The 21,871-nt window shown below is 37.2% G+C and overlaps 1 protein-coding gene across 6 annotated transcripts in view; it reads right to left on the bottom strand.

The window, feature by feature from the left end:
- Positions 1-21,871, bottom strand: part of TNRC6C (trinucleotide repeat containing adaptor 6C) — a 135,892-nt gene that overhangs the window by 62,000 nt on the left and 52,021 nt on the right. For all 6 annotated transcript variants that reach the window (XM_026667542.2, XM_026667545.2, XM_026667546.2 and 3 more), the window contains exon 4: positions 10,390-10,722. In XM_026667542.2, the coding sequence (XP_026523327.1) occupies positions 10,390-10,722 (333 nt within the window). The remainder of the gene's footprint in view (positions 1-10,389; positions 10,723-21,871) is intronic.

The following is a 21,871-nucleotide window of genomic DNA, read 5'->3' as shown; positions in this document are numbered from 1 at the left end:
GTGTTAGGTATTAGCACAGCATACTTTGAACAATCTAATAGATACACTTGCATAATATTTATTCTGTGATAAAATGAATTTATGTTGAAATTTAAGACTCCTAACTATATCGGGTAACAATTTATAAATGGTATAATATATAACAAGATTAAGAGATGGTAATGCATTTATCATAATCAACAGAATTTGGCGAATCAGATTCCTGTGACATGGCATGCTGTATAATAGATGAACTATAAGTTGCAGAATTCCTAGCTAAGCATCAGTAGCCATAAAAACCAGGAATTATGGAAATGCAGCATCAATTGAGGCAAGTGGGATAAGGATCCCTGTTATAGTTATACTTTTTTCCTTCTTGGTGAATTGGCAACTAAACTGCATTCTAAGGGATATCAGACATTTTGTGTTTAAATATGTCTGAGAAAAATACCACTGCAGTTACAGACACTATCATTCTAAAGAAGTTGAACTCAGTTGAACTTTATAGTCTGAGTTAATTTTCAGACTAGCCTTCCTAAGATAATGCCCTCCAGATATTATGGGGTCCCAGAATTCCTTGCAATTCCATCACATCTGGAGAGCTCCAGTTTGGTGAGATCTAAATATAGTCTTGATGTGATCTGAATATCTGGCTTCTTTGTATTTTTCGAACTATAATACATTGGCATAATATACAAAGTAACATTTGTAATAATCTGAATGCATTCATTGAAGCACAGTTCTTGAAAGCTGACCACATGCAATTCATATTTAAACTATTCTAGCTACTTTATTTAAAGAATGGAGATATATATGGCATAATGTTATGATTATTAATCATAGATAATGTACATGAATGCACATTTTAAGTATTAAAAATAAATACACATATCTGTTTTATGCATTAACAGATTTTTGGGGGGCGTGGGGGGACCTTTGCACAGGTTGTGTCATTCGTGTCTAGACCAGGGAATCTTACCCACAGTCACTCCTAATTCAACTACTACTTTATATGGGGCTGTCCTTGAAGAGTATTTGGAAGCATCGGTTGGTATAAAATATGGTGGCATGGGCAGCTATGTGCTGTGGTATCTCTGGTTTGGGAGCTGTACCAGCTACCAGTATGCTTCCAGGTACAATTCAATATGCTAGTGGTCACTTTTAAAGTCTTTCAAAGCTTGGAGCCAGATTACAGACAGGACGACTCCCCAGTAGTGTGTACTTGTCCTTTTAAAAAAATCTGTAGTGGCTCTCCATCCTGTTACATGCAGGACAGGCATGTTCTAGATCTTATCTGCAAGACAGTGCCATCTAGTGGGACCCAGGAAAAAAACATTTTCTGCCATAGCGCTGGCATTTTGAAAAAATTACTTCTCCCAAGATCAGATTTGCCACAACTTTACTGGCCGTTTGCAAGACATTATAAATGTGATTCTGCTGTATGTCTGGTACCCTCATAGTGTAGAATAGATGAGCCCATTTCTCTGTTACATTGATTGTGAAACATTGTGAGTTTTACAGTGTTGATTTTTGTATTATTTATCTTTTTAATATATTGGTTGTGTTTTATTCTTTTTTTTTAATCCTGTTTTAATTGTCAGCCATCCACAATAAGATGGGGGCCCATATAAATCAAATAAAAAAAAACAAACACAAGCATGACACTTTATATTGTACCTAAATTATTTTATTATTGATGTAGTTTAATTATTTACTGGAAAAGTAAAAGATCACTGTCACTGTTCTAGCTTTCTCTTTCCTACTCCACTTACATATTTAAATTTCAGAAGCATCAGCACTTACAAATCTATGCGAGGCTCTCCGCCAAAAATTGATTTCATCATAAAGACATGTATCTCTTTAATACACAAACAAGACATTAAGATCATTTGGTTTTAAAATTAAGTCTTATCTGGTTTAGAATCCAATTCAGAATCCAGATGACAGATTTATATTTGCATCTAATAAAGTTAAGTTTTTACTGACAATAAAGGGGGGAGTCAGTCTTACAGACAATTCCAGGCAAAAGTAGCCTATTTTGAATGGTTAAAAGTAAAAAAATTAAATAAAAATACACAATATACTGTGATAATTGAACTACTATTCTAAAACTACTCATCAACAAAGATGAACCTTATTACATGTATACAGGTAGTCCTTGGCTTACAACCATTTGCTTAGTGACCGTGAAGTTACAATGGCACTGAAAAAAGTGATTATGGCCGGTTTTCACACTTACAACCAATGTAGCATCCCCATGTTAATGTGATAAAAATTCAGGCATTTGACAACTGGCACATATTTATGACAGTTGCACTGTCCCAGGTTCATGTAATCACCATTTGTATCCTTCCCAGCTTGCTTTTGACAAACAAAGTCAATGTGGAAAGCTGGATTCACTTAACAACGTGATTCACTTAAAAACTGCAGTGATTCATTTAACAGCTGTGCCAAAAAGTTTGGTTTATGGGACACAATTCACTTAGCAACTCTCTTGCTAAGCAACCTAAATTTTGGGTTCCATAGTGATGGTAAGTCTATGAGGAAAATGGTTAATATAAAGCATATGATATAGAGCTGCAACAGCAACTGTTAAAAACGATTGTTTAACTTTGCTGTTGTAAATACAGATACAGATAATCAGAGTTGGAAGGGATCTTGTAGGTCATCTAGTCCAAACCCCCACCCAAGTGGGAGACCCTATACCATTTCTGACGAATGGCGGTCCAATCTCTTCTTGAAAGTCTCAAGTGATGGCACTCCCACAACTTCCGAGGGCAAGCTGTTCCATTGGTTAATTGTTCTCACTGTCAGAAAGTTTCTCCTTATTTCCAGGTTAAATCTCTCCTTGTTCAGTTTCCATCCATTATTCCTTGTCTGGCCTTCGGGTGCTTTAGAAAATAGCTTGACCCCTTCCTCCCTGTGGCAGCCCCTCAAATATTGGAAGATCGCTATCATGTCTCCCCTGGTCCTTCTCTTTACTAGACTAGCCAAGCCCAGTTCCTGCAACCGTTCATTGTATGTTTTAGCCTCCAGTCCCCAAATCATCCTGGTTGCTCTTCTCTGTACTTTTTCTAGAGCCTCAACATCTTTTTGATAATGTGGTGACCAAAACTGGATGCAGTACTCTAGGTGTGGTTTTACTAAGGCTTTATAGAGTGGTATTAGTACTTCCCTTGATCTTGACTTATCCCTCTGTTAATACAACTTAGGATTGCATTAGCTTTTTTGGCTGCTGCTGCACACTGCAGGCTCATATTTAGCTGGTTGTCCACTAAGACTCCAAGATCCCTCTCACAGTTACTGCTATTGAGCCTGGTTTCACCCAGTCAATATGTGTACTTTTGGATTTTCTTGCCTAAGTGTAGGACTTTACTTTTCTCTACATTGAATTTCATTTTATTAGATATGGCCCAGTGTTCTAGTCTGTCAAGATCCATCTGGATCTTGAGCCTATTTTCTTGGGTGTTAGCTATTCCTGCCAGCTTAGTAGCATCTGCATTTTTGGTAAGTTCCCCTTCTATTCCCTCATCTAAGTCGTTAATGAAGATATTGCAGAGTACTGGGCCTAAGACGGAACCTTGTGGCACCCCACTGCTTACTTCCCTCCATGTAGACTTAGACCCATTAAGGACTATCATAGTTTGTCAGCCAGTTGCGAATCCATTTAGTGGTGGTGCTATCTATTCCACTTTTTTCTAGCTTACTAAGAAGTAGGTTGTGGTCTACTTTATCGAATGCCTTGCTGAAATCTAAATATATTATGTCCACAGTATTTTGCTGGTCTACTAATTTAGTCACTGTGTTGAAGAATGAAATAAGATTGGTTTGGCATGATCTGTTTTTAACAAACCTGTGCTGACTGCTAGTTATTACTTTACTTGTTTCTAGATGTTGGCAGATCTGTTTTTTTTATTACCTTTTCCAGTATCTTCCCGGGTATTGATGTTAGGCTGATTGGTCTATAGTTTCCTGGATCTGTTTTTTTCCCTTTTTTGAAGATGGGAACCACATCAACTCTTTTCCAGTCCTCTCCAGGATTTTTGAAAGATATGGTGCAGTAGTTCTGAGATGACCTCTGCCAGCTCCTTTGAAACTCTGGGATGTAATCCATCAGGCCCCAGTGATTTGTTTTCATCAAGATCAGACAGGTGTTCTCTTACTATTTTTTTTTGCTTATTTTAACTTTTGTTTCTGGTCTGTCTTTTACAGTTATGTTTTTGGTGGGTTGAGCTATAGTTTCTTTTTGCGTGAAGACAGATGCAAAGAATGAGTTAAGCAGTTCTGCTTTCTCTCTGTTGCCTGTTACTTTCTTGCCATCTTCTCTCTTTAGTGGACACTGTTTCCTTGATTTTTTTCTTGCTATTTATATTTTGGAAGAAACTTTTTTTATTATCTTTGACTTTTGTTGCAAGTCTTTGTTCGTTCTGAGCCTTTGCTATCCTGACTTCGTCTTTGCAGATTCTGGCTATCTGCTGATATTCTGCCTTAGTTGTATGTCCTTCTTTCCATTTTTTGTACTTGTCCTTTTTTTCTTTCAATTTGCCAGAGAGATCTTTGTGCAGCCATGCTGGTTCTTCTTGGATTTCTTGCTTTTCTTTCTCAGTGGTATTGTGCTGGTCTGGGCTTCTATGATCATACTTTTTAGAGTTTCCCAAGATTCTTGAGTTGTTTTCCCCTTTAGGACATCATGACTAATAAAACCAAAGTTTTCCCTTTTACACCACTCCTTTAGCCACACATTAAACTATGCTAGACGCTGCCCTTTCCCTTTTTGTTCCTTGTATACTAGTAGAACCTCTGAAAAGATAAGCCTACAGCTAAGTTCATACCCCAAGCTCTGGAAGTCTTTCTGAACAGAAAGAATATCCTTCTGAGACAGATCATTTGTACCAAGATGTATAATCACAGTCCTTGCTGGCATTCTTGACTATCTTAAGAATACGCTTCTTGTCTCTGCTGGCAGTAGCACCTGGTAGACACCTGACCTCTTTCAAAACCTCAGTATTCTTTCCTAAATTTACATTCCTTACAATTGAGTCCCCAACCAGAAGGTGGCTTCTCTTTTTGGATGCCTTGCTCTTCTTGTGTGACTGGTATGTAATACCTGATTCACACTTTCTCCTTTCAAAGTAAGTTCTTCTTCTAGGACCATGATCCCCGGCTTACTTAAGTTATCATTATCACAATACCTTGACCTGTCACTTTAGTGTCCCTATTAAGGTCAGCAAGAGCACTGTACCTGTTATGCTGGGACACAGCAAAAGTTTTGTGTTTATGGTCCACAGCTCTCACCCTGCCAGATCCCACAGTTGTCCATACTGCCCCTTTCCTGTAGGATCTTTGTGGTAGTGGGGGCTGGTAGCATGGCAGCTCAATAGATGGCTGGATTGGGCACCTAATTTCTGCTTGGAGAGCACAGATTAGAAATTCTAGATAGGTAATCTGTCCATGAAGATTGGTAATTTTTTTACAAAGAGGACAGTATCCAAGTTTGAAAAGAGTACTGCGAAAGACAGCTGTAAAACAAGTATTACACTGAACTAAGCCGGTCATTTTGAAATAAAATAAAATCACAATCTCAAGCGCACTTACCCTAAATGTCTTATTGGTATTCTTGGTTTATAGTTATATGATTCGCCCGCCTAATGGGGCGTGGGCCTCTATCTTTCTCCTTTCTACTCACCCTCTGCTTCCTTCACAAGCAGCCAGCAGCTCCTCCCACAACCTCTGGGAATTTGAAATGCAATGGAAGCAATTCAAACTGCCTCTCTTTTTTCTACTCACCCTCTGCTTCCTTCACAAGCAGCCAGCAGCTCCTCCCACAACCTCTGGGAATTTGAAATGCAATGGAAGCAATTCAAACTGCCTCTCTTTTTTCTACTACACAACCTCTGGGAATTTGAAATGATATATTTGACACTGTCTTGCTAAATATTCCATTCACAGTAAAACCACAATGTAGCACAGTTGTCAAGTTCAAAGGGAAAAAATAAAAGTAATGTTAAAAATATAATAAAAAATTGACATTCAACATAGCCAGCTTAGCCTAGCCAGGAAACAAATGAACAATACCAGGAAAATAAGGAAGTACAGATATAAAATCAAAGAACTTGAAAAATGGTTTAAACATAAATTATAATAAAGACTGGAATATTGTATGTAATCTTTCCCTCTCAGAGAGGGGGGGGGGGGAAGGAGGAAGATTTTCTTCTGCACTTGGAAATACTTATTAGCACTTAAGAATTCATCTAAGTGCCTATGGCAAACTAGCAAGGATGCACAGCCAGTAAAGGAATGAGTTTACACATAAAATTATTTTTAGACATTTTTTAGTTTAGAATGCTTAAAAGCATGCTTTGTTGAATAAATCACAGTAGCCTTATTTGTAAATAATGGAAAACCATAATGAGTGGCTACGTATTCTTAGTCACGTATTATATTAAGCCCCAAACAAATCAAAGTACAATATGTCTTGGTGTTCTTCTGAACCAGGACAACATATTGTGAAAGTGTGAAGATTCAGTCCAATATAAATGATGACCGAGGACAAAATTATAAGCACCACTTCCAAATTCCATTTACCTTTTGCTGTTAACTGTCTTGAGTGCTTTTTTGGCAAAACAACCAACTTTTTAGGCCAAGATGCTATAACTCATGTATGTAAGAACAGCCCTTTAAATCAGACACAAGTCTATTGAATCTATTATAATTTCACACAAAATGCCAACTAAATGCCAATTGAAAATATTCAAGCAAACATGAAGGAAATAACCTTTCCTTAATGTTGTTTGCTGGTAACCAGTATGGAAAGATACAATATCATGAATTGGACAATTCTATTAGGAATCAAGATTACTAACCAATACTTTATGATTGTCCAACATTAAGATCTTGTCTAAATCCCTATTAGAGCCTTCCAAAGTCAACAGCGTCAACACATTTTGCAGTTCCAAATTTCGTAATTTAAGTTTGGAATGTATGGCATTCTTCTCTCCAGCAACTCTTAAAATGGAACTTTAAAACAACATATTGTCAACATACAGCCTAAAAACTAAACTTAAAAGCATGGCAATACTACTGGACTCCCTCTATTTACTGAATCAAGTGGCTGTTATTTTTTCTGAGTGCTGTTTCATATGATAGGAGATGCTTTCTCCTTTCATTTACTTCCTCCAAATAAGCCTTACATCTAATATTGCTCGATCAATTTCAGTAGACGTTTCAGCTCTCATTTTCTCAAGCTATTCTTAGGAAGAAATATACTCTGAGATCCACAAGTAATTCCACTCATCTATGATACAAGTTGGATTAAAGCCCATTAACTCTCACAGGAGTAGTTCATCCTGCCACAATATCTCATAATACATTTAGAGTATGCATGATTGCCAACTCATGGTCTGACATTTCTTAAAGCAACAACTGCAAAAATCATGGTTTACTTTAAATAGCTAATAACTTTGTACTCAGTTTTTGAGAAGCCAATTTGCAAGCATTAGCAATATTCTCTATAAGTTAACTTTTCAAATACCTGGATGTGAAATCATTCAGTTTTGGAAAAAATATATTAAGACAACACTATAGGACTTCCGGTTTGAGCTTCTTCGGCGACAGACCGAAACCTCGTTTCTGCGAGGCTTCGATCTGTGCTCGCCGCTGGAACGCCCCGAGCCGGCTGGTTTCGGGGCTAAGCCACCCCGTAGAGGTGGTGAAGAGGGGGGAGACTGCCTGCAGGGTTGAGGAGAGCCGCCTCTCTCCTCCCCAGCTGGCCATTACTCCCTTTCCCGAAGGCGGTTATAGCGGTGGTCAGAAATGGCCACCACAAAGAAGAACTCAACCGGAAAAGAATGTGCAGGAGGAAGATAAGAAGAGAAAGTTTTGGTTGACCGGGTCAAACAGCAAAAGCAACAAATAAGGTACCCTGGAATTGAAACTATTAAAAAAAACCAATAACATTGTTCCCTAAGAAGATTTTTAAGCTGCAAAGGAGAGAGAAAAGGGAAAAGATTTGGTTTTTTCCCCTCCTTTTCCTATACTGACAGCTAAGAGACTTAAGCAAGAAATTGGAAAAAAAAAATCCACTTTGACATTAATAGGCATTTAATGCTGAAAATAAAAAGTCAGAGAGACAATAAAGATTTCTGGATAATCAAAACAGGAAAGGAGAGAAAACAGGAAAGGAGAGAAAAAGAATAAAAGGGCAGGATCTGGAAGGGAGGAGACTGCCTGGAATTAAAAACAACTTACAGCAAAATCTCAACAAGACTTCCAAAAGATACATTTTAACTGAAATATCACAACAAAAACCCCAGGAAGAGAAAGTGGAAAAAGAAATAAGAAGAAATAATTTGGGACTATTTGGATTACTTGATGATTTCTGGATTTTTGGTTATTGTATTTGGATGATTAAAATCAATCGGGTGCTCGTTTAAAACTGTTAAAAATGGCTCCACTTTTAGAAGAACTGAAAATGGAACTTAAAAAGTACAAAGAAGATGCACAAGAAGGGAGAGGTTCTTTTGGCTTCGTATTTCAGTTTTTAGAAATGGAGATTTGGAATTATGAGAAACAACAAGAAATGCCTGCAGAACAAGAAGATTGTGACAAAGAAGAAGCTATCTTTAATGAACAAGTAATCTTAGGTGGGGGGGGAGAGAAAAGGGGGGAAAGAGAATGGAAAATTTAAGATTGGGAAAAACAACTCCAAAAAAAATTAGAGTGAAAAATAAGTATAAAATCAGAAAGCAACAGAAGAGGGAAATGCAGGAGAGAGAATTAGAAGTAGAGAGACAAGGGGGTAAAAAGGGGAGGGAGAAGAAGAGAGGGAAGAAAGAAAGGAAAAGAAGTTATAAAGGACAGAAACAAAATATAGAGAAACAGGGCCTATTTAGAGATAATGGGTGAAAATTTAATGGAAAAAGGGATTCTGCAAAGGTACATAAGATAGTATTGTTATATTAGAAACAGAAATAATTTTAGAAAATATGAAACAATGTATGATTAAAATGTTTGATAAAATAGCTATCTTAATTCAGTGGAATGCTTGTCAATATATAAATGTAACAAAATGAATATTTAATGATTTACAAAGCATATGTGAAGAAAAATAAGGGAAAAATTAATTATGGAGATTATATGTGTCTTTAAGGAAGTATTATATTTAATTGAAAAGAAGTGTTAAAGATGTTAAGATTTTAATGATTATTAATGACAGAACTGAATTGGAATGGAATGAGGGTTTATAATTACATATATTTATAATCTTTTTTTTTTAAAGAATATAGTGTGTATTGTAAGAATGTACCAGCAGAATTCGATTGGAAGTTATGTATTATGTATTATATTGAAGGTCATAACCTTAAGGTATATATTGAAGTTTAAATAAGAGTTGAATGGATGTAATTAAAAGATATGAAGGTGTCATTCTCCAATTAGTAACTACAGGAGAAAATTTGTTTAATGAGAAAAGACAATATGAAATTGAAACAGAACAGACAAAAGTATAAATATAATGATTTGAATTGAGATGCGATAATCAAAATAAAATTGAAAAAATTAAAAGAGGGGAAAAACTATATAGAAAATGTAGAATAGTATAAGATATGAAATAGAATATAAAAAGGAGCATGAAATTGAGTTTTGTGTCTGTATAAAGAAGTTCAACCCGTGACCATGCTATTTTCAAAAAAGATGTTTTACTTGTAATTTGTATGTGTGAAAACCCAAATAAAACTTTATTAAAAAAAAAAAAAGACAACACTATACAAATTATTCGGCATTAAAAGTCTACATTCCTAGCATTCCTGCTTTTGTGTGTATCCATATAGATGGATTGATAATTTATGACGGCTGCATGAGCTACTGTAGGATTTCTCAAACAGTATCCATAACTATATATACTGTATACACAAATAATTTGTATCATGCATGTTTCACTGTGAACTGTCAAATTTTGATTTCAAACACAAAACGAATCTCTATGAACATGGAAGCTAAGCTCTGCATTCAAAATACTCAAAACAATACTTTATAATTATAGTCTATTCTGATAATGGTTTCAATTTTGGTTTTGTTTCTGTCTCTTCTATAGAGTCTAATTCAAAGAAGTACACAGAAAATTCCTCTAGTAGATTATGGCCACAAGAGGCCCATAATCAACAAAGGATTCCAATGAATCTCCTGTTCAGTTAGCTAACAATATTACTTCATTCAGGTCTTGTCTCTATACTGTTCACCAATACTTTCCAAGTGAAACTGTTTCTGTAACAGAGAACAATGTGTTTTCCTTTCTATATGACCATGGTGTTTTAAATCAGAAAACAACCACTGTGAGGTAAATATTAACTATTTAGCTGAGCACTTGAACAGTTGTCCAGCCTATAACACATTTCTTTCAACCTTATCACTCACCTGTGGGGATCTGAGTCTTACTGGAGTGGTGATGTCCCCCTACTCCTGGTTGTGGAGGAGGACTTGTTCCTACTTGTCCAGTACCTTGCGCTGGGCTTGTGCTGATCAGAGTTCCAGCAGGCAGAGGCTGGCCTCTTTTTAAGAGCTGCTTCTGTTCTTGTTGGCGGAAGCGTGGAGGCACCTCACGAGGCAGGTATCGGGATGCAGCTGGCTGCTGCCCATTGGCAGATGCACGCTTGCCATTATTATTGTTGGTAATAGTGCTGGTGGAAGTACTGGTACTGGTACCGGCAGGTTGGGGCTGGCTTAAACTGGTCTTAATAGGTTCTGGCACTAAGAAAATAAAAAGTTAAGAAAATATAAAGAGGGAGAATTAAATACAATTCTTCTTAAATGCACTTGAAATTAAAATGTGTCAACATGCTCTTTGCTTGGATAAACAAGTGAAGTAATCAAGCATAAAACACTTAGGAAACAGAGCTTATGCTACATAAATGTTACATTCTTTGGGTTTGGTCATGTGACTGAAAATTTCAAAACAACATTTCTGGACATCTCAGTGATTTCTAAAACTTTATACTATATATTAAAATTGTTTTTCTTCAGCTCTCCAAGTGTACGCCATAATAATATTTTTCTGTCTTCTGATATTAAGAGCATATCAATTTTGGAGAAACTTACATTAAGGAAATGCTTCAACAATATCTCAGTGCCATCATAACTTCAAATGGTTGTTCAATGAATAATCATACCGTGTTTCTCACAAAATAAGGCCAGGCCTTATTTTTTTTTTGAGCCCCGAAGAAACGGCTAGGATGTCTTTTCAGGGGTGAATTAATTCCCCCCCCCCCCAGTGCACCAGCGCCGTCTCCAACAACAGAATCTGAGTCGCTCCCGCTTTCCCCCCGTCCCCGTAACAATAGGAAAAAAAGATTTTGAGGTTCCTGGGAGCGCTGCGAGCTGCGTTTTGGTTTAGTCCCGAGCGGCTGGGTGGGCGTGAGAAGAGCCGAGCGAGCGTCTCTGCTGCTGCTACCCTTGGTGGTCCAGCCTCAGGCTCTGCAAGTTTGCAAAAGTCCCGGTGTGCAACCCATTCCTGCATTCCAAGTGGCCAGGCTGAGCTGCAGCTGTCCCTCTCTCGCCAGCGCCGTCTCCAATAACAGCGGCAGTAGCAGTGGGAACCGTGGAAGTTACGGAGGCAGCTCCCCCACTTGAGAAGTGGCTAAAACGCTTCCACTTCCCGCACCGGGACTTTTGAAAACTTGCAGAGCCCGAGGTTGGAGCACCAAAGGTAGCAGCAGCAGAGACGCTCGCTCGGCTCTTCTCACACCCACCCAGCCACTCGGGCTTAAACCAAAACGCAGCACGCGGTGCTCCCAGGTACCTCAAAATGTTTTTTTTCCTGTTGTTAGGGGAACGGGGGAAAAGCGGGAGCGGCTCAGACGCTGTTGTTGGAGACGGCCCTGGCGAGAGAGGTGCCAGCACCGGTGGGAACCGTGGAAGCTCCGGAGGCCTGAGAAGCAGCTGAAACGCTGCCGGACATCCACGCTGATGCCGCCCGCCTGCTGACCCGGGTAAGGGAGGAGTAAGGGAGCCCTCTGTGCTCCACCATGGTGTTAGGAGCGGCTGATGGTGAGGCGTAGCTGCCCACGGGGCACTCCTAATGGCAAGTTCCCCCCCTACCTCCCCCCCCCAATTTCGCATGTTTTAAACTAGGCCTAAAATTGGGCGGAGGGGCTTAATTTCATTTTATGCCTAGAAAACATGCTGGGTCTTCCTATTGGGGGGGCGCGTATTGTTGGAGAAACACAGTAATTTGAGAACTACCTATATGGAATTACAATTGCTGAAGTTAAGAAATAGCGAAATATGTCAGTTTTTCTAGTCTTAATTTCCTTTTGCTCCATTTTTAAGAAGCATAATAATAATTTCCATAATAATAATATACTGAATCATTTTTGGTGTAGCAATTAAGGTGCTGGCCTAGAAACCAGGAGACTGTGAATTCTAATCCCATTTTAGGCATAAAAGTTGGACTGGGTGCCCAACCCACTTCACAGTGTTTGCAGTTGTGAGGAAAATAGGAGGAATGAGCAGTATGTATCTTTGTCACCTTGAGTTACTTATGTGTAATAAAGGCAGCATAAACTGATCTAACACACACACACAAATTTTAAAATGTGTGAATCTCAAAGTGCCATTGCACTTGATTTATATATTACCCTGACAGGTTGTCATTAGATAAATTCACACTGAAATGTGATATAAACAAATTTATTTCCTAAAGTATTTTCTTATAATTACCTAAAAAGTGCCTTAAAATTCCCTATTTTAAAGATAAAAATATTCTTATGTCTTTAAAATATGAGAGGCAACTAGCTTTAGTTTGCTCCGAAATTACACAAATAATCAATGATGCTTTTTCAGTATGCTTTATATGTTTTGTCTTTTAAGAATCATATTCTACTATGATATAATTACATAATAAATTTGTTTACAAAACATTTTAATATCCTCTGTACAGTCCAGCAATTTGTAACAGAATTTTAGAGCAATATACTGTAAATTGGTTTTTAAAATGTACTAAGAGAAGCATGAAAAGTAAATTACTTCAAAAGAAAAACTCCATTAAAATACTTAATATTTTCTTCCCCTCTGTTCTCACTGTGCATTATTAAGGCAAGCTTTCTATAGCCAGGACACCAAACCAACGAGTAACATTTTATATATCCAGCTACCTTACTTTCATAGAAGTGAGCAGAAATGGCTTTTAAAAAGAGGTAACTCTCTTTTGCTATCTGGTGTTATTTTTTTTATTTGCTAATGATTTTATTGGCTATGTTTCTATTATTTTTGTTTTTAATGTTTTCAATGCTTTAATGTTTGTAAGCTGCCCAGAGTCATTGGATATGAGATGGGTAACAAATAAATTTCATAAATAAATTTCATAAATAAATAAGTAAATAGATAGATAATAAATAAATTAATAAATAAATAAGTAAGTAAGTAAGTAAGTAAGTAAGTAAGTAAGTAAGTAAATAAATAAATAAATAAATACCGTATTTGCCGGCGTATAAGACGACCCGGCGTATAAGACGACCCCCCACCACCACTGGAAACGCCCTCCAGAAATCCCCGGGGCTGCAGCGGCAGGGCAGAGTGCCAGGGGCCGTGGGAAGAGCAGTAAGGCTGCAGCCTCGGGCGGAGCGAGGCGGCGGGATGAAGCGGAAGCGACGCAGGGGATCCAGGAAGCCAGAGGCGCCTTCGCTGCGTCCAACAAGCCTCCAAAGCCGGCAGTGGATATACCGGCGTATAAGACGACCCCCCCACTTGGAGGCATGTTTTTCGGGGCAAAAAAGTCGTCTTATACGCCGGCAAATACGGTAAATAAATGCTGGCCAGAAGGCAAGGCCACGCACCTGTAAAACTAGACCGTCCTTAAGGTATCCCAGCCTTGCATTGTTGCGTTCTTAAAGGTCAAACTAGTACTCTGACTTAGAACTGGAAACAAATCAGTCATTTACATAAGTTGCATATTGCCAGGGTTGTATGATCCATGTACTGAGATTCACTTACCAGTCTTGCTTTGGGACTGTGAGCCAACTGATATTTCTGATCACTTTTAAAGCTAAAGCCATATTTCTACTTTGAATGTATGTTTGAATGAAGTATTTCTACTTTGAATGTTACCAGGCATAAGGTGAGCATCTTCAAAATGAGCAAATCATGGCCCTGGCACACACACAAAACTAAGTCAAAACTGTAACCAAGACTACAGGCAAATTCATGCAATCCTACTATTTTCTTAACAAATTACAATGAAGATTTAATTTTGCCTTTCACAAATGCCTCAATTAATCTCTAATTATGGAAATCAGCCACTTATGTTTAGTTGGAAGCAGAGATGCCAATCTTCTTTTTCCTGCTACTCAAACTACCACAGAATTTTTTTTTTAAAAAAAGCTTATATTTCCTGCAAAATTCACATCAGCCTTTGTGTTTTACGTTCTTTTCAACTTCATTTGTAAAATGTTATTGGCTGGGCGTGGCCAACTCAACATCACTCACATCGAGGCAGGCATCTCCTCACATGGCCTCTCATGACTGTGGGGATGCTGCAACAGTCATAAGTGTGAAAAATGGTCATAAGGCACTTTTTTCAGTGCCATTGTAACTTTAAATGGTCACTCCACACAAGCAAAGTATCAGCAAAGGAGGGGGGAAAAACTCCAGAGAAGTTCCTGAGACAGGAAGTCTAGTCCTGCCAAGAATGTAATAAGGATTAATGGAGAGGCAGTTTCTGTAAGCAACACCAGAATGTTCCCTTCCTGCCTTCCTTACAGGATTAGGCTAGTAATTTCTTCTAACAACCGGTTCTCTGAACTGCTTAGAATGTTAACAACTGGTTCTAGCGAATAGGTGAGAACTGGTAGAATCCCACCCCTGCTGGGAATATAGATGAAACACTGACTTTGTTTAAATCTGTGCAGCTGCTCAAAACTAGAAACATTTCCTGAATTTTTAATTGGAATAAAATCCAGACCCTGATCCCCACTGAGGTAACATTATCCAAGAACAATTCACTATCAAACAGAACAAAGATTCTATTAACACATTTGGTTTGTTTTTTTTACTAAAACCTGCCAAGTCAAAATATATAAAAATAGATGAAATCACACATAAATTAATGGGGCAATACAACATCATTCACTATATCCACAACTGTGAAATTGAGCAAATGATGAAGAACATTTTGCTGGAAGAATTAAAGTTCTGATTTTTTTTTTAAAAAAAAACCTTGTCTTATTAAAGCTATAAAAACTTAGACATAAGGCTGAGGCGGAGCCTTAGAGATCATCTTATCAAATCCCATGCTCAGTGAGGGCATCCACTACAACAGCTTGCTACACAGTGGTTATCTATCTAAATCAAAGGTCTTCAAACTTGGCAAGTTTAAGACTTGTGGACTAACTCCCAGAATTTCTGAGCTAACATGACTGGAGGAGGAATTCTGGGAGTTGAAGTCCACAAGTCTTAAAGTTGTCAAGTTTGAAGACCCCTGATCTAAATACTGTATTTTAAGTAAAATCTATATACTACTAAAACTCTCATTCTCATGAGTCATGACCTTTAACTGGACAAACTGGTATTATCACAGGACAATGCTTTTTGAAGCGAAGTGCCACAAATGGGCTAACTTATAGACTGTGTCCAAAGTTTGGGACCTATAAGTCCTGAGGGAATAAAAATTGGGAAAATTGTGGCTCCTTCAGTGCTACTGGCTGCACTTGTGGTCACATGATTTTTTAATGTTCTGGGACAGTTTCCCAGCCACTCTCACAATTCTGCTTTCATCCTACACCCAGCAACAGCCACTTATCTGCCTACTGGAGACAGGAGGGGAGGGGAAGGAAGGGAAGGACTTCCATTGCTCCCTGCCAGATTACCCAATGGGGAAGCCAGTAGTTGTTCCTACTCCCATTGCTTCTTTGTCTACCCTTGGTCATTCTGTTTCTCTGTTTTGATAAGGAAATATTTCTGAAATGTCATAATGGGGTATGGGTTGTCTAGTAGATTTTATCATCTACTAGCAGAATATAGACATTTTCTAAAAACAATTGGAGAGGAGGAAGGTGTTCATGGAGACTATTCACTTATTATACTTCCAAACAAAATGGTTTTGTTTCATTTAAATAGAAAGGTTTAGATAGGATATACTTATATGATTGTTATCAAATTAATTTACTCACAACTGAAGCTTATTTTTATCCAAGTTGAAGTGTCTTTATGAATTGATCAGTTAGACACAAAGGAGCTGCCCTTCCATCTGCCTTTACATGCAAACCAAGACATATATTTTGTTAGAATTTAATATTTTTACATAAGAAATGTTTTGAGTCTTTCAGCTATCTCTAGATGATGAATCCATCCAAGTATTATATGGCAATTATGCATTAAAGCATTACATGATTACCATTAAAAGCTTCTGAGGCCTTTATTTCAAACAAAATAAACAATTACCTGATACAATTGTCAGATTACAATCTTCTCTTCTGTTGAAAGTAATTTGTTAATGGAGACAGCACTGTTTTAGGTTTTCAAATGTAAGATATAGCAGGTGCTCATTACCTAAAGCAAAATATTACAAAGCTATCTAGGTGGTGTTTTGGGACACACACAGGGAGACATCTGCCCTCAAATATCAACAAATAAACAACACATACAAACCTTGGCAGAACTAATAGGACCAAACATACTGGGTACACCAGCTTCTACCGCAGATCAACCAAAGCTCTAGACAAGAAAAGGTACTATGTTGCAAAACCAAATACTTCTGGCTTAAATGGGAGAAGTTGTTCCTCAAAGAAAAGCATGAGTATTCTTGCTACGAAATTCCAAATACTGCCCAAAGATAGACATTGTAGTTGTTGCCACTTGAGACTCTTAAAAAAGAAGGTATGGAAATGTCTCTATCGGTTAAATAAAAAAGCATACCAATAACAGTGGGGGGAAAACCCACATGGCTGGCTTGAGAAATAACTTAGATATGGCAACAGGCCAACTGCAATTATTTTTAAGAAGTGTTTTATATAGGGGCAATCTTGAAAAACTTAAACATCAGATGCACAACATGACTGAAGAGTAGATGGGGAAAAATGTAGGGCCAATATCAAATGCATAAAATTTCTTTAGTAGGTAAACAGAAATTTTGTCAAAATAAACTCTAGTCTTTCTAGAAATAATTGCCATCTGTTTTTATGATATAAGAAATAAAAGGGACAGCTTTAAAAATTATTACATTATCCAAGGAGACAAAAATGTATTTTACTTCATGTGCTCAAACAGCATTTAAAAGTCAGCTGCTTTATCCAAAGGGTCAATTTTGATATTATATTAAAGTATGTTTAGGGTTATATGAATAAGCCTACGCAAACTTCAGGCTCATCCTTCCCTGGTGTCGTCTTTCTCCTCTGATGCATTTGCAAAAGATCAGAAGCCTCTTTTCCCCCCCTATTGGATTCATCAAAGCTTTGTATCAAACCTTTATGGAACTAATGTATCATAATTCAGTGTTCAATTAAAACATTGATAAAGCATATTTTAAACTGAAACGTCTTTGAATAATTTAAACTAAAACTTCTTCTAAATATTTGCATAGCTTGTTCTCCTTGCTGCTGCGGCTTCTTGCTATGTGCAAGACAGAAGCTTTTTCATACAACAGTAAATTACAGTTTTACATTAAAAAAAGGGGGGGGGGAATCTCCCTTTAGAGGTATTTCAACTAAATATGCCAACACTTTCAAATGCGGCTTGAGCTACATTCAGTACTTAAGTAGAAATCATTTACAGAAGAAAGAGATGGGGACCACAGCTAAGGAACTGCTCTTTCCAATATCTTCTTATAATTTTATCTGGCCAATGGTTTTCATCCCACCCCCATAGTTTTATTTTATTTTTTTCTTTTCTGCTGACCTCAATGGGATTGAAATTATTATTATGAAATAAATCTGCTTGTAAATTATTTAGTATATGCTTTATTTATTCCTTTGTTCCATTGCTATATCAGGGGAATGGGAAAGTTTTGATCCAGAGCCTCTTTAGAAATAGCCACAGACAGTCACAGGAATGCTTCCTGTAAACAAAGTCAGCCAAGACCCATGACACCAATGCAGGGGTGGGATACGACAGGATTAACTACCAGTTACAGGATTGGCTGGGGGCGCGCGCGCGTACATCGTCATCAGCACCCACCCCTGCACTAATGGTCTTTTCCCAATGCAGATTTCTCTTTTTGGCTTAGAGAAGGGAAATCCAAAGTCAAAGGAATTACAGTCATACCTGAATTAAGTAGCAGAACTCTGCTTTTTCAAATCTAAGTTGATACTCTTACTAAATACATCTTGCTAAACTATACTCAAGCTGACCTTTAAGAAATGTATAATGTCCACACTGATTTAAACTGACTGAATTCTCTTAGAAAAAGAAATTCAAGATGGCTTTTTATTTAAAAAAAATATTGTTATGGGGTGGGGAGAGGTGGGGAGGGAAGCTTTGATTCATTAACAGAAGAGTTTTTCTTATTTCTACCTGCCATTTTGTTTTCTGGCGATTCTTACCTCTAACAATCAGAATCATGCAAGCAATAGTATCACCTGGGACACTTCTCCAACACCAAAGTTCAAAAGCATCAATATTCTTTTTACCCTGCTTCTTCAAAATCCAACTTTCACTTCTACAAAGTTGTGTAGAAGTGTTTGCACAATTCTGATCTTTGTAAGTATACATACAACACAGCATCTGAATATCTTTTCCAAAGCCTTTGTAGTTAGTTACTCAACCAAATGCTACTGAGGCATATTTCTTGACTGCTTGTTTCTTTAATGTTGATGGTTGATTCTAAGGCTCTTCTTTATATTTAATTTTAATCCGATTTTTTCATTGTGCTCCTTGGTTTTTATTACTAGAGTGTGTAGATGTTTTACATTTTTAGCTCTCAGAGTAGTATCATCAGCATCATGCAGGTTATTAATATTTCTTCTTCCATTGCTCAACTTCTTCTAGTCCAGCTTCCCTTAATATACTTTCAGCATACATATTGATAAAATGAAATGCTCTTCCATAAAAAATTACAAACTAAAGAATCTGCTAATAGAACAGCAGTCCCCAACCTTTGCAGCTTGGCAGCCTGGCTGGGGAGGAGGGGGGAACTGGGCCGTGTGAGCTGTGGACTGGCATGCATGTGCATGCACCCTGAGTGTCCACTACCCTGCTACTTGCACAAGTTGACCTGTGCATGTGCATGCTCCAGCCAGTCACTCACGTGGCCCAATTCCAAATAGGCAACAGCCCGGTAGTGAGCCATGGCTTGGAGGTTGGAGACCCCGCAATAGTAGAGTAAAATCACTGTTAATTACTTGGACAACATTTGGAGGCTATAGTTATCAATGATTGTTATTTAGAATGGATATATCCAGCAATTTATTTCTGATTGCCAGGAACATAAATAGTTGTTATATTATAGAAAAGGATGGGTGCCATTGCTCTCATGTCTGCTTGTCTGTTCCCCAAAGGAATTTATATACCACGCAGAAACAGAAGGGAAACCTTTTGCCCATCAGGTTTTGGTCTGATCCAATGTGGTTGATAGCAATTAAACTAAAGTATATTTCTCTTCTAAACAATAGGAAGCAGAAGTTGACATTCAGCTGAAGTAGGTAATACCACACATTTTATCTTAAATAGATAGGTGTTATACACACACATATATAAAGCAACTGAATATCCATCCATCCATCCATCTAAAACAATGGAACTTCTCTGCTTTTGTATTATTTTTTTGTCTCATCTACACTATTATACCAGACTCTGTCTGAAAAAGAAAAGTTCCACACCCTTATTGTTACTGATATAGCACAAATTAAACCTATACTTCAATCTCAAGACAAAAAGAGCCTATTTTCTTATCAACCTTATAAGGGCACAATGATTAGTATATTAAAATATGTAAATTTATTTAAATGTAATCAGTTAAAAGCTATAAAATAATTAAAAAAACTAATCAGTTGACAGCAATGGTAAGAATAAAGAGGTAATCAGTTACCAACTTAAAATTAATGACCTTAAAAATTGTTTTGTAGGGCTAATATTTTTCAACTATTATAAAGGAGTTTTTAATGTGTTCCAATAGTATAAAAACATAGGCTTCATTCATATTCATTGAGAGATTGGGAACTACTACATAATAAAAAGGAATGTGCCTGTTAAAAATAAAGTTCACCTGATTATAGAATCTGGAAGGGGGCACTACTACTAAGATAGTTAAAATCTTATAGATCACAAATGAATTAAGTCCATGACTCCCTGTGCTTTAGATATCAAGTACTGTAATTATTTGCAAAAGATATTTTAAAGTAATAAAGCATTAAGTTGTGACATATACTAGGATAAAATCCTTTGCATGTAATTTCATAATACCCAGCCCTAGCTAAACAACAGTGGATTTTTTTTTTTTGCATTGTGGCAGTAGATTTGAATGAATGTATTAATTTTGCAAATATTTTCTTTATGATAACAAATGTCTTTATGGCAACAAATGTCTTCTAAATGATAGATGGTTTTAAAGCACTTTTCTTGATCACAGATGAACTTTTTGAAAATGGTAGCTGTTAATATATTGTATATTCTTAATATATTGTACATTCTCTCATACAGAGACCTAACAAACAGACACAAATTCCAATCAGTGGACCTTGATTAGATCATTAAAATCTTGCATACCATACATTTAATCAGATCCCAAACCAATCTGTCAATCTATAGAAAAGACCAGGCCCAGTTACACAAGACATTTTCTACAGAAGACACTATCTTTTTATGAAAAGAAGGACTAGGGGTGACATGATGGCAGAGCTCCAATATCAAAGAAGAGGGAGCTAACCTATTCTCCAAAGCACCAGAAGGCAAGACAAGAAGCAATGGATGGGAATTAATCAAGGAGAGAAGCCACCTAGAACTAAGGAGAAATTTCCTAACAGGGAGAACAATTAATCAGTGGGACAACTCGTCTCCAGAAGCTGTATCAATGCTCCAACACTGGAGGTTTTTAAGAAGAGACTGGACAACCATTGTTTGAAATGGTAATACGATTTCCTGTGGGGTTGGACTAGTAGATCATCAAGTTCCCTTCCAACTCTGTTATACTGTTATGCCCTTTTACTGATGGTAATGTATTTCCATGGATGTAATTATGTAAGCAGCAGCTTATAATTCAAACAATGAAATCTAGTCTCACGCCATCACGATGGAGTTAAAGAAATATAAGAGTAAACACTTCACCGTGCATACTAAATATTTCATTTTTACTAAAAAGATCATTCCAAAACTATGTGCTGCCTCTTATTAAAAAAATATATAGGTCAGGAATCAATTGTGACACAAAACCAGAGTAACATGGGAACCACACTGCTTTGGAAATTTCCAATAAATATCTCCCACATTCCCAATATAAAGCTAATTGCTTGTTACTACTAATAATCCCATATTTAAATTTAAATCTAAATTTCATAATCCAATGTGGAAGAAAAACAAATTCAGAGATATCCCACCAACTCTATGCAAAAGCATTAAGGAATTCCATATAATGTTATTAATGCAATAAATGGGATCAATCACTCAGATCTTAATTATTCAGCTTTTAAATGCATTTCTGCAAAAATTAACATGGAAATAATAAAAGCTACATAAGCCTCACATCGCGTTCTTAGTCTTTTTGATCCCCAATTTCCTCACATATAAGGCTATACAATGTATAATTGTATGTATACTGTACAGTGTACAACCCTTTTGTTCCCAAGCTGTCCCCCCATCACCCCACTTGCCCCACTCTCCAAAAATATCAATGGTTCACTAAGAAGAGAAGGAAGGGGAACACTACAAGAAGCATTCTGGTGATGGAACAGTTAACTCAGCAATGCATTCTTAGCCA

This window comes from Notechis scutatus, chromosome 2 (genome assembly GCF_049901735.1).
Source record: "Notechis scutatus isolate UNSWTSFEM ecotype Mainland chromosome 2, rNotScu1.2, whole genome shotgun sequence".
NCBI lineage: Eukaryota > Metazoa > Chordata > Lepidosauria > Squamata > Elapidae > Notechis > Notechis scutatus.
This window is presented reverse-complemented; position numbering and strand designations above follow the sequence as displayed.